This window comes from Rhinolophus ferrumequinum, chromosome 25 (genome assembly GCF_004115265.2).
Source record: "Rhinolophus ferrumequinum isolate MPI-CBG mRhiFer1 chromosome 25, mRhiFer1_v1.p, whole genome shotgun sequence".
Taxonomy (NCBI): domain Eukaryota; kingdom Metazoa; phylum Chordata; class Mammalia; order Chiroptera; family Rhinolophidae; genus Rhinolophus; species Rhinolophus ferrumequinum.
Genome location: NC_046308.1, coordinates 482,540 through 495,139, shown reverse-complemented (window position 1 = coordinate 495,139; position 12,600 = coordinate 482,540). Strand labels below are relative to the sequence as shown.

At 56.5% G+C, this 12,600-nt stretch overlaps 1 protein-coding gene across 4 annotated transcripts in view; it reads right to left on the bottom strand.

The window, feature by feature from the left end:
- Positions 1-12,600, bottom strand: part of GALNT9 (polypeptide N-acetylgalactosaminyltransferase 9) — a 56,776-nt gene that overhangs the window by 18,693 nt on the left and 25,483 nt on the right. For all 4 annotated transcript variants that reach the window (XM_033098089.1, XM_033098087.1, XM_033098088.1 and 1 more), the window contains exons 3-5: positions 6,816-6,982; positions 5,980-6,154; positions 2,719-2,916 (exon numbers count right to left, since the gene is read on the bottom strand). In XM_033098089.1, the coding sequence (XP_032953980.1) occupies positions 2,719-2,916; positions 5,980-6,154; positions 6,816-6,982 (540 nt within the window). The remainder of the gene's footprint in view (positions 1-2,718; positions 2,917-5,979; positions 6,155-6,815; positions 6,983-12,600) is intronic.

Here is a 12,600-nt window from a genome sequence, read left to right as displayed (position 1 = left end):
CTGTGTATCTGTGATTTTGTGTGATGCCAGTGCATGTGTGCGTGAGCATGTATGTGTGTGAGCTCACGTGTACACCTTCGTCCCACGCACCCCGGCTTTATGGGGGGAGTGGGGTGCAGTGTGTGGCCCTTCCTGGCTCCTGCTCCCAGAGGCCGGCTCACACCCACAGTCCTCTGCGGCCCACTAGACACGCTGGCAGGAATCTGAACTCCTAGGGGACAGGTGTGCAAACCCGCTAGGTCAGGGAGGGGACGCCTGTGCACCCCGACCGCCGCTGAGTCACTGGGGGCAACACAGAGGCAGGAACAAACACACCGCTGGTTTGTGGGTCCCCTTTGACCTCATTGGAACCCCAGAAATACCTCCATTTCACCGCCATTCACCGCTGGCCACCCTGAGCACACGGCACCCCCCGCGCGGCCCCAGCCTCTGTCCTAGACATGAGAGGAGCTGGCTGTCTCCTTCCTGCCAAGACTTAAACACTTTCCTCTAGAAATCCTAGCCTTATAATTTCTTCTCATTCTTTTTTCTCCCTTGAGCTCTGAGTATAATGAATGGCAAGAAAATTTCCTAAAGTGATTCTTGGAACGTCCGCCTCTCCCAGCACGTCCCAGGCGGTGTCCTCCAGGAGAAGGCAGCTGCTGCTCCGCCAGGCGCGCGGGAGGTAGGGGACCCGAAAGCAGTTTTCAGGGACGGCGGGACCCACTGGCGCAAGGGCGGCAGCCTTCCGCCCGGCAGGGCTGGGGCTCGGTCAGCGGGTCACCACGAGCGCCTCCTGCAGGGCGCCGGGCGCCACTGCTCCTCCGGAAGCACGACCGGGCCGGAGGGTGGGAACCCAGCACGCGGAGCCGAGGGCTCCTCCCATCGGGACGCAAGGGCCACGGCCTGGCCTTCTGCCCTCGCCTGTGCAGCACCTCTGGGAGCCCGGGAGCTTCTGTGTCCCGTGTGTCTGTCTCCTGTGGGTCTGTCCGTTTGTATGCAGTATCTGATCAAGGCTTTCGTCCATTTTTTATTTGGGATTTGGCACTAGGGTTTCAAAAGCTCTCCCAGGGATGGTATAAAGCTGCAGAGCTCAAGACAAAATGCAGTCTGGCCCCAGAATCCTGCTTCCCGTGCAGCTTGGGTCGGCCAGAAGCTGCCCAAACCGGCGGGAGCTGCCTCCCATTGGATTCTCTGACTTCACTGACTCTCCAAATGTCGGACACTGGGCATTTGCTTTGCTATCGAACGGGGGTTATCAAGTACACTTCAAATGAAGAACCTTCGCACCACTGCTCCTTGCCTTGGGGTTCTGGAGACGTCTGTCCATCCAGCTCTGGACATGGCTGAGGTCTGTGCACGCTGACCCCTCTTGCTCACTGCACAAGCGCGAGGACAGTGTGAGGCCCTGGGGGGCTGCCGCTCCAGCTTCTGGGACCCACTCTTCAGTCCTCCTGTTTCGAGCAGTCCTGTGATGGCAGCGTCACTGTTCCCCCAAAATCAGTACAGAGTGGGGCTGGGGCCGGGTGCCTGCTGGCTTCCCTGCCGGACACCCAGACGGCTCTGAGGCCTAAGTTAGCACTGGACGGCTCTTTGCCTGCAGAGGACAGGTGCCTGGACGCCCCCTGAGACCCTCCTGGGAGCAGAGGGCTATCAAAGGTACAAGCATAGACAGTCCTGGTGACTCCTAGGCAAAGAGCTGTTTCACCAGGCTTTCGGCATCCGTTTGTACAGACGAGGCAGGAAGGGTCCCAACTCTGGCCCCCGAAGTCCCAGACCTGGTGGGGAGACCTGGCAAAGGCTGCAGGCAGACAACAGATGCCGCAGATGCCCATTCATTCCTGGAGGAGCCCCTCTGGCCCGGCTGGGCCCGAGCAGCCGTCACACCAGGTTCTGAAGCACACGCTTCCCAGGGCACCGGCCGACTAGTGGCGGCGTTGGGAGCTGCGGAAGCTGCATCAGCAACGGGAAAGGAGCGAGCCAGGTGCACGAAGACTGACCGAGCAGGTGTGGTGGCAGAGTGTCAGGGAACAAGAGGGAGCGGTGCGGACATGGCACACCGGGGACCACATGCCCATTTAGACGTGGGCCACTTCTCAGCTTCAGCCGACCGCTGCCTTGTAAGAACCTGGCCCTTCCCATGTTTCAAAAGATGCTGGATTTGTGTATTTTTAATTTGCAAAAATCTCTCCATTATCATGTTTGCAAACTGATTCAAAATAAAATGAATGTTGCGCAAGACAATCCACAGGGTATAATTAAAGGGCTGTGGGTCTCTGTCTGGGTCTCTGTCTCTGTCTCGCCCCCTCCCTCTGTCTGTCTGTCTCTCGAACACTCCCCTTTCTCACTGTCTCTTTCTCACTGTCCGTCCTGACTCTGTCTGTCCTCCTTTGTAATCTTGTTCCCTCTCGCTTCTTCTCCTGGCATGTCCCCTGTCCTTCCCTCTGTGTCTGTTTCTTTTCCTGTCTCTTTCCCTGGCTCCTTCTCTTCGGCCACATGTGCTCTCTGTCTGTCTGTCTGTCTGTCTGTCTCTGTCTTTGTCCTCCTAGCCCCACCTGACCTTATCATCACTCAGGTCACAAATCGGAGCCAGCTCCCAGGCTTCCCGTCACATGCCCCACTGCACACCAGCTGCCTCCCTCCATTTTCCCTTCCCCGCCTGGCGTGTGGCTTTCTGTGGGGGGCGTCGCCCGCCCTAGCACTGCGCTGCTCCACCTGGTGGGGCTGTGGCCGGCTCACCTGATGGGTGCGGCCTCATCGCCGCGGTCCAGCCAGTCCTGTGGGGGGATGATGTACATGCACCAGAGGCCCCAGTTGTAGCCGTGGGCAGCACTGGCGTACTGCTGCACCTCGAACGTGTCGTACTTGATGTTGTCGATGGCCGGCAGCACCACACGCCGGCCGTCCTCCCGGATACGCGTGAGGGCGGGCTCGGCCCTGCGGGAGGAGCGCAGCGTGAGGAAGGGCCTGGGGCAGGAACACTGCCCCATCCCCAAGGACGGCTCCACTCACCCCCAGCGGGAGTCCAGAGCTGAGGCCACACGGGGCCTGATGGCCAGCTGGACCCCCTTGGGGATCCCTCACCTCAGGAAGCCCAGGGGCCACTGGGGTAGGGGGCTGCAGACTCCCCTGCCCGAGGTCTGGCCTGCCTGGGGCAGCCCACAGCTAATGACTGATTGACATGGGATGTGAAAACCATTGTAGCCAAATCTGTGACATACCCGAGAGCTGTCCTAGCTCCAGAGTTCCCAGAGAGTCAGCTGAATCTGTCACTGGGTCTCTCCCTCCACCGAATCCACTTCCGTTCCCCCCCCCACCCCAAGCCTGCACCTGTGGAAGGTATATTCACTCACAGCATCAACTGAGGACCAATCGTGTGCCACACTCTGTTCTAACAAATTCAAATACATTGTGAACTAAAAAGGAAAACAATGCTCGCCTCAGGGAGCCTGTGATACAGCAGAGGGACGAGAAAGACCACCGAGTGCAGTTGTGCAGTGTGCAACCTGCACAACAGCATGACGCTGGTGGGGGGCAGACAATAATACGTAATTAAGGACAGAGGTGACAGATGTTATAGGGAAAGAAAAGCCTCGTGGGCGTGGCAGAGGAAAGAGGAATGGGGGCCAGGAGGAGAACTCGAACGTCAGTCAGGTACGTGCTGGGACGGACAGAACCAACCCTCAGAACACATTCGTGGTCCTGGGGTTCTGGGATGCCCAGGAGAGTGGAGGGAGCGTGGAAGGAAGTCTCCACTCACCTGCCTCAGAGACCAAGCCTGTTTGAGCTGCAGCTGCAGCTGCTAGGAGACCCCAAACGCCAGACCCTCACTGGACCCAGTGGGGACCCCTGAACCGCGTCTGTGGGACATGTCCAAAGCAATCGCGTCCAGCCCCGGGACCCTGCCCATTGCACCCATCCCCGATCGATGCCCCAGCACCCCTCATTTCCCTCGGGGACAGTTTTTCACAGAATGTTTTAGTGTAGGCTTCACAAGGTTTAAAAATGAGCTGGGAGTTTTGATATAAAAATTGTAAGTTTCAGTGTCTGTCGAAGTGGGACAAGGTGGCCAACTGGACTGACTTTCCCTGGGTGTGGGTCACCCCCCCCGGTCACTGTGGGCCTCCTGTAGGCCCACCCACTGTGGATTTAACTTCTGAATCTTGAGATGACATCATCCTGGACTACCAGGTGGCCCTAAATCCAATGGCAGGGTCAAGGTCCTTCTGAGACACAGAACAGAGACAGACCCAAAGAGGGCAGAGCCATGATGACGGAGACAGAGATTGGGATGATACCGCCACACTAAGGACGCCGGGGGCCACCAGAGGCTGGAAGAGGGTGGAAGGGAGGCCCTCCTGAAAAGATGCACCCCTGGACCCTGTACATGTGACCTAATGGAAGATAGAGTCTGTGTCGATGTGGGATCATCCTGGGTTAGGCTTCCCTCGGCAGTGACAGGGTCCCCCTAAGGGAAAGGAGGGGGGATTTGAGACAGAGGAGAAGCCTCACGACAACCAAGGCAGACATGGGAGGGATGTGGCCACAGCCTGGGGACGCCTGGAGCCCCGAGCCTCCAGCAGGGGCAGGAAGGACCCTCCCCTGGAGCCTCCAGAGGGAGCGCGGGGCTGGGACACCATGAGTCTGCACTGTGGCCTCCAGAACTGGGAGAGCATGAATTCCTGTTGTTGGAGCGGTTCACTTGTGGTCACTGTTACGGGGGCGTCAGACACTCACACCACACAGCCCTCCCCTGCCCACTCTCATTTGTCCAAAGCATGCGCTCACGTCCCAGGCCACCTGAAACATCCATTGGGCCCTGGCGTCCTGGTTTGCAACCCCAGGTAGGTACTTCTCTGGCACCCTTGTGCCTGGAGCCAGGCACCATCGAGGGGCTCCACACACATGTAACCCTGACAACGAGCACGCGTGTAACGTCCCCACTCTGGGAAACGGAGCACGCCCGGGGATTGATGCCGCCCCACCCCACCCCGACACACAGCCAGGAGACCTTCTCTCTGTGCACGCTTCCCACCGCCGTGACTCTTGCTCAGCCTGCCTCAGTCATCGCCCGCGGCCCTCCCCATCCAGCTGCCATTTATCCTCTGGTGTCCACTGTAGGGCCTGGCCCAACGAGGGCTCTGGGGACGCCCCCCAGATGCAGCCACCAGAGAGGAAATACGGAAACATGCCAGGAGCCCAGCAGAGCTTTCCAGAAAACTCCAAAGCACATCCTGCTCTTTTGCCAACACGTCCTCAGACACCATCTCAGGTGTGAGAACCTGGCTCGGGGTACCAGGGTCTGGTCAGAGGCACCAGGACCACTCCCAGGCCAGTCACTCTAGGAGCCCCCGGGAGGGGGACACAGACCCCTGGGCCCCACCCCAGAAACCCTAGGTCGCAGGGACCTGCATTTCCTGCCAGCTCTCAGTCTGCTGATGTGCTGGACGGGCCCCCACAGCCCCCCACCCAGAAGGAGGACCTCAGGGCCCCACCTCCCTGTGGGTGGGGCTTCTAGACCATCCTGTGCCCCATGTCCCCACCTTTCTCATTAGAACTTTGCCCCTGCGTGATGGGGGTGACACAAAACTTGTGGCCTTTGATCTAGAATGTTCCATAAGGACAAGAAATTGCTTCCAACTTGTGCCCGGTGGCTTGTACCAGGACCCTATAAACCGAACGTATACACAGCAATGGCCCCCAACCTTGTGTGGACTTCCCTGACCTGTCCTCGCTTTATTCTGTCACCTGTCGGAATTACTAGCCAATTACAATCACTCTGGGCTCAAGGTGGGGGTACAGGTCAGTCCTCACACGGATACATCCTGAGACCTGCCCCCCACACACGTTTTCTGGGGCCAGGCAGCTGGGCATGGAGAGGCCGTGTGGCTGGACGCCGTCCTGCCTGCCAGGCCCATCACCTCTGACTGGCTCCTGCAAGGACTCCACGAAGCCAGCACCAGGCTGGGAGCTCAGCTCTCCGTCTGCGCCCACCCTTACCAGCCGGTGCTGAACTCCACGTGGGCGTCGAAGAAGCCGACGACGGGGGCCGTGGCCACCTTCCAGCCCTGCAGCCGTGCCCGGATCAGGCCTTCTCGCCTGCTGTTCCGCACAATCTTCACCAGGCCTGGGTACCTCTTGTTGACGTACTGGTCCAAGTTGAACTTGAGCTCCACTGCGGGGGAGACAGAGACATCTCAGCACCGCGACCCCAGGAGGATCCTGGGGTCACGAGACTAGAGGTCAGCAAGCACAGGTTGGGGCACTGGGTGCCCCGGATCTACATTCCATAAATATGCAAGGGGATCCTCTGCGCTGGACGTGATCCGACGTGCTGGGGGCCACGCAGACACAGACCCCCCACAGGCGGCGTTCCAGGGTGAAGCAAAGGAAAGTGATTCACTCAGAGGCCAGTGTCATGATACAGGAGTCAATGGAATGGCTCATTCAGCTCTGAAAGGGAGTGGCGCCCAGGGGGCGGCTGAATCCTGTCCAGCCACACAGCCTCAAAAAGGAAGAACATTCTAACACCTGACACAACACCGATGAGCCTTGGGGACTTGGTGCTGAGTGGCATAAGTCAGCCACAAAAGGACACACACTGTGTGACGCCTGCCATGTATATGAAGTCCCTGGAGGAGTCAGATTCATGGGGACAGCAAGCAGATGGTGGTGCCAGGGGCTGCGGTGGGGGAGGGGGAGTGAGTGTTTCGTGGGGACAGCGGTTCCGTTTGGGATGGTGGAAAGTTCTGGAGACGGTGGCGGTGACGGCTGCCCTGACTTCAGATTTACGGCCTCTAGACACTGACACGCGTCCCCTCGCTGGCCCCACTCACCGTTGTCACTGTTGTCGTCCACCAAGATGACCTCTTTGAGCAGCTGGGGGGGCGTGTGGTTGACCACGCTGTGGACGGAGCGCAGGATGACCGACAGGGCCTCGTTGACGAAGATGAAGACCACAGAGACCTGGGGCAGGTCATGCGAGTAGGTCATCTGTCTGCACCTGCGGGAGTCAGGGAGTGGGGCAGCGGTCGGCGCTGGGGGGTGGGAGCCTGGTGCCCCCAGTTCTAGATCCTACGACCAGTGAAAGAGCAACAGCAATGCCACAACCAGAAAACGGCCTGACATGGTAAGAAATGGTCCCGTCACAGTGGTCTCAGAACCGTGGGCATCGTGCTCTGAGCCCGAGCCCTCTGCCTGTGGAAAGGCAGGGATTGCACTCCTAAGGCATCCAGGTCCCGTTGGGACCATACCCAGCCTTTCCCCGGTGCCCTCGGAAGGTGTGGGCGACGTGAAACGGAGCAGCAATCATCTCAGGTCCAGTGGAGGTGCCTGGGGGCCAGCCTGGAGCCCACATCGGCCTCAATGCCCAGCTCTGTCTGTGCCCAGGGACAGGTGGCATCTACTGGCCCTGCACACAGCAGGTGTCATCCCCTGACATGGGCCACCCAGGATGGAGGAATGCAAACATCAAATGAGGCCACTGGGACAAAAGCTGTGTCTGCACAGGAAAGCCTAGTCATTAGGAACCAAAGTAACAAATGACCTGGGTTAAACCTGAGACGGGTGACATGTTGTTTCCCCAAAGGTCTTATCTTGGAGGTAGGGGTGTGGGAGGGGAAAGAATGGAGCAGGGAAAGCAAACAGTCCACGATGAGGACAGCAGGGAGGGGATGAGAGCCTGGGGCGGGGGGCACGTAACGAGCAATGTTTCGTTTTCAGTGGTAGTTAAATAGTGTGCATTTATTAATGAGTCTGAAGAAGGCAAGGGGCTGTTACTGGCATCATGTAACAGAATAAATTCACAAGGGTAAAGGGGACTGTCAAAATCAGAGACACGGGAACAGGAAGAAACAGAAAAGTGAATACCTGGGATAAAGTCAGATAGAAGGAACCCAGTTAGGTACGTTGGCTGCTGTAATAAATGTGAATAAACAAAATCTCCTCAAAATAGCAGCAGCCTTTCAATTAGGTTCAATGCACACACTCATGCTCACACATAACCTGGCGATTTGCTATTTACAATAAACACTTAAAATAAAGTGACAGGGGGACGGCCGGTGGCTCAGGCAGTTGGAGCTCCGTGCTCCTAACTCTGAGGCTGCCGGTTCGATTCCCACATGGGCCAGTGGGCTCTCAACCACAAGGTTGCCGGTTCAGTTCCTCGAGTCCCGCAAGGGATGGTGGGCAGTGCCCCCTGCAACTAAGATTAAGATTGAACACCACACCTTGAGCTGAGCTGCCGCTGAGCTCCCGGATGGCTCAGTTGGTTGGAGCGCATTCTCTCAACCACAAGGTTACCGGTTCGACTCCCGCAAAGGATGGTGGGCTGTGGCCCCTGCAACTAGAAACGGCAACTGGACCTGGAGCTGAGCTGCGCCCTCCACAACTAAGACTGAAAGGACAACAACTTGACTTGGAAAAAAAGTCCTGGAAGTACACACTGTTCCCCAATAAAGTCCTGTTCCCCTTCCCCAATAAAATCTTTTAAAAAACAAATAAAAAAGAAAATAAAGTGATTAAAAAAAAAGTCAAAAATATACTGAACTGGGAAAGGTACCAGCCAAATATGACCCCCGCCCAAAGCAGGAATGACGCCTAACATCACACAGGAAGAACTTAGTGCAGAAAACCAGGCATCACAAAGAGGGCTCTTTGTGAAGGAGAAAAATGGTTATAAACCGTTTTCGGGAAGTGACTGGCAGCTGAGTGTCAATGGGAAAACCATGAGGATTTACGGGAGTTTGATGAAAACTCGCGTGTGCATTGCCTTCGAAACCACGCAGTCTGTGAGTTAGGCCAGGAGGGAGGTACATGGTGTGTCCTTAACCCTTCAGAGAAGAAATGGCTTTTCCTATGCCCACAGGACCTTTACAGAAAGTGCTCATATTTGCAAAACAGAAAACCGTAGTTTTACAATGCAGGTATTTTGCAGCAGGCCCGGCTCTGTGGGAGTGTGACCCGGGCAGTCCCGTGGCCCACACGGGGAGGGCCCTCTGTTGTCCCAGCCTTGTCCCTGTGTGTCACCAGTCATTGGATTAGGGCCACCCTGCTGCAGTGGGACCTCATCTTAACTAATTACATCGGCAAGAGCCCCATGTGCAAATCAGGTCACGTCTGCAGTCCTGGGGGTTAGACGTGGACGTATTTGGAGACAAAACTAACCCCTCACTCCAGTAATGCTGATCCCACACCTGGAGAAAGAGCTGCTATCTGCAGGGCACACTGGGGTTCCCGGGCGCCACAAGGATCACCCACCAAGTCATGGTGAAAACCAATCCTGAGGATAACTCACAATCATGATAACCAACACTTACATTCACCAATAATTACAACTAGTAATTATAATAACTACTAACAACGGCAAGCAAGCATGGTGCTCACCAACGGTGACAGTCACCGATCACGATGATTAATACGTACGAGAATCAATCGTCCTACAGCAATAGCTCGTGGCCGGGGGCACAGCGCGTGCGTGTCTGGTGTATCAGCCCACTTACCCCTCACAGCAAGCCTATCAGGGACCAAACGCCCCCACTGTAAAGAAGAGGACCTACGGCCTGGGGTGCTAACTCTCCCCTCGCGTAGTAAGTGCTGGCGTCGGGATTTGAACCTGAGACCTCAACTTCAGGCGCAAACGGACCTGGGCTCCCACCCTGTGTGCGAGCAGAGAGCCCTCCCAGGAGCCCCTCCCCCACAGCTGGCGTTAGAGCCCCAGCGTGACTCGCAAAGGCAGACTGTCCCACTGACACGGGCCAGACACCCGGCAGGGAGACCTCATCTCTCAGGAAGATGCTTTATGACAAGAAGTCTTCACTCTATTTTTCTGTAGAGGAAAAATGTCGGAATGCACAATTTTCCCGAACTTGCACAATATGTAAAACTGGGGAAAAAACTTGAGGAAGGAAATACATCTTAAGAGCGACGGCAGGAGCAGCGGCTTATGGAGCAGAAGCATCTCAGAGCAGAGGTGCTGGAGGAGGCCTGGGAGGGCCGGAGGCTGCACCGCCTCACAGCAGATCTGACACGGCCATCGTGTCCCATCGTGTCACCATTGCGTGCCGCGCCTCCTCTCACCAAGCTCGCCATCTTCAAGCGTCCTTATGCGGTGTCTCTGTCCCCTCAGAACGCAAGAACAAAGAGCAGCCCTGTTCACTGCAAGATCCCAGAACCCAAAGCTCGGCCTACCCATAGCAGGTTACAACGTAAAAACTAAAAACGGAGCCACTTTAAAATGGAGCAGGGCTGCCATCCCACAGGAGCTGCCTGGCACGTCTGACTCCTCAAACCTGTGGGATGTGAAAATGGGGCAAAATAACCTTTGCACGGGGCCTGCAACATTGTGTCCCAAAGAACTCTTCGCAAAGATATAAGAAAGCAGATGTTATGCCTAAGGGACTGGCTGCCTACAGTGGCTACGACTGAAAAGTCAGAACATGGTTTAGAATTAGTGTCACTCCGTAGCTTTCCTGCACCAACACCAGCGCCTCCCTTCTATGGCTCTAACTGTCCCCTCCCTTCTCATAGATACCCCCGGTTTTTGTCTCCTCATCGGAACACTATTTGGCTTCTGCCTGAATAGCTATTCTTGTTGATCTCAAATAAATGTTTATTGGCTCCCACTTTGGCCTTTTTCCAGGTTATCAACAATAAACATTTGTTAACGAGGGGACGGACCCACACTCACGGGCCCTGACTGCTGACACTCACATCCCCACCGTCTTCGTGGCAGCAGACGCCAGCACGCCCTGTCTGAGGCGCAGGAAGCCTCCTCCCCACCCCTTTCTCTCCTTCCATTACCAGTTGGGAGGCCAGCGGACCTCTTGGAGCCATTCGTGCTCCCTGGGTCAAGAAGTCACCCCGCAGTCAGCAGCTGTTTCGTGAGGACCTACTAGGCAGGGGACAGTGTTCCAGGCGCTGGAGACCTTGAGCTCCAGCCCTCACTTCCATTGGTGAGGGGGCAAAGAGCAAGTAAACAAACACAGAACGTGATTCAGAGCATGGCAGGGGCTGTGGCGGAGACAAAAAGGGGATGGGGGAGAGAGTGCCTTGGGGGTGTCTTTACATGAGATGAATAAGAGGAGCCATGAGGACGTGACCGTGTGTTTGGACCTGCATTAGCTGCTAGGGCGGATGTGACAAGTGCCACAGACCAGGTGACGTAAACAGCAGACATTTACTGTCCCCCGTCCTGGAGGCGGGAAAACCAAGATCCAGGTGTGGGCAGAGCTGGTTCCCCGAGGCCTCTCTCCTCGGCGTGTGGACGGCTCTGTGCCCCGTGTCCTCACACAGTTGTCCCTCTGTGTGTGTCTGCATCTTGACCCCTCTTCTTATAAGGACCCCAGTCCTATGGGGTCAGAAACCAGCCCAATAACCTCATTTTACCCCAACCACTTCCCTACATTTCCAATGTAGTCACATCCTGAGGTCCTAGGGTTCAGGGCTTCAACCTGTGAATTTTGGGGGGACCCAATTCAGCCCAAACTAGACCCAAAGGATAAGGAGGAACCAGCCATGCGAGGACGGCGAGATGAGGAACACACAGGTGGGGCCATCCCGGCCGTGAGGACGCGTGTGGCAGGAGGCGTGTGCTTTCCCCAGGGTGACACTGTCTTATTTACTCCGTTCACCTACACTTCACAAGTTATACTTGTCATGAACATTTGCAGCTACAAATCGTTCTCTGCATTAGACATGGTTCAATATACACAGGTTATGCTCATTTTGGACCAGCATGAATCGGCATAACATAATCCCTTTTACTTATAACCCTTCTCCGTTAAGAAGAAATTGTGTGAACTATTGAGCAGATCGAGGGACATTCGAGCCCAGGGAAGGTCTGACGGCCAGGAGGCCACGGCAGCCTCTGCCTGTTACCCAGTTCAAGGAAAAGAGGTTGCGTTGCCCGCTGTCGGTGAGTGGCCTGCTCTTCCTCCTGCAGGGCAGCCACTGTCCCGACTCCGGGGGTCACGGGCAGGCTCTTCTTGCGGTTGACCACGTATGTTCACACCCCGAGTAACAGGCTGCGTGCGCTTGGACTTGACGTGAATGGACGTGTTGTCTGCAGGGGCCCCTCACATCCTGCTTTTCCCCCAAACATCAGGTTCCCGGTGGCCCCTGGGCTGGGCCCGTTTTCAGGATTGTGCTGAGTCCCCGGTGCGAGGACGCTACCACGTGTGCGCCCATCTTCCTCAAGTGATGTCACGAGTTCCCAGCTCTCCCTCTGGCAGGGTCTTTCCCCGGTGTCCCTCTGCTCCTGAACTGGCAGTTCTGTGTCCCCGGCTGGGGCCTCCCTGCCCTGGGCGGTGACCTCAGCTGCGTTGGCAGCTCCTGCCCTGTCCCCACACTAGAGCCAGGGAAGGGTTCTGATGTGACCAAGGAAAACAGAAATGAACCCCGAAGCCGCAGCCCTACAATAACTCAGTTTATGTGGAACCAGAGGGTCCCTCTCTGGACGTAAACAGCACCATTTCTGCCAGAAAATTAGCCAAGTTAGGGCGTTTGGAAAGAACTGGAGTTTAGCAGGAGCACTGCATGAGAGAGCTCGCACACGCAGTGACCGAGGGCCCGGCCCCAGGTAGTGGGTGGACACGGGGACAGAGGGAGGGGACACAGGTGTGG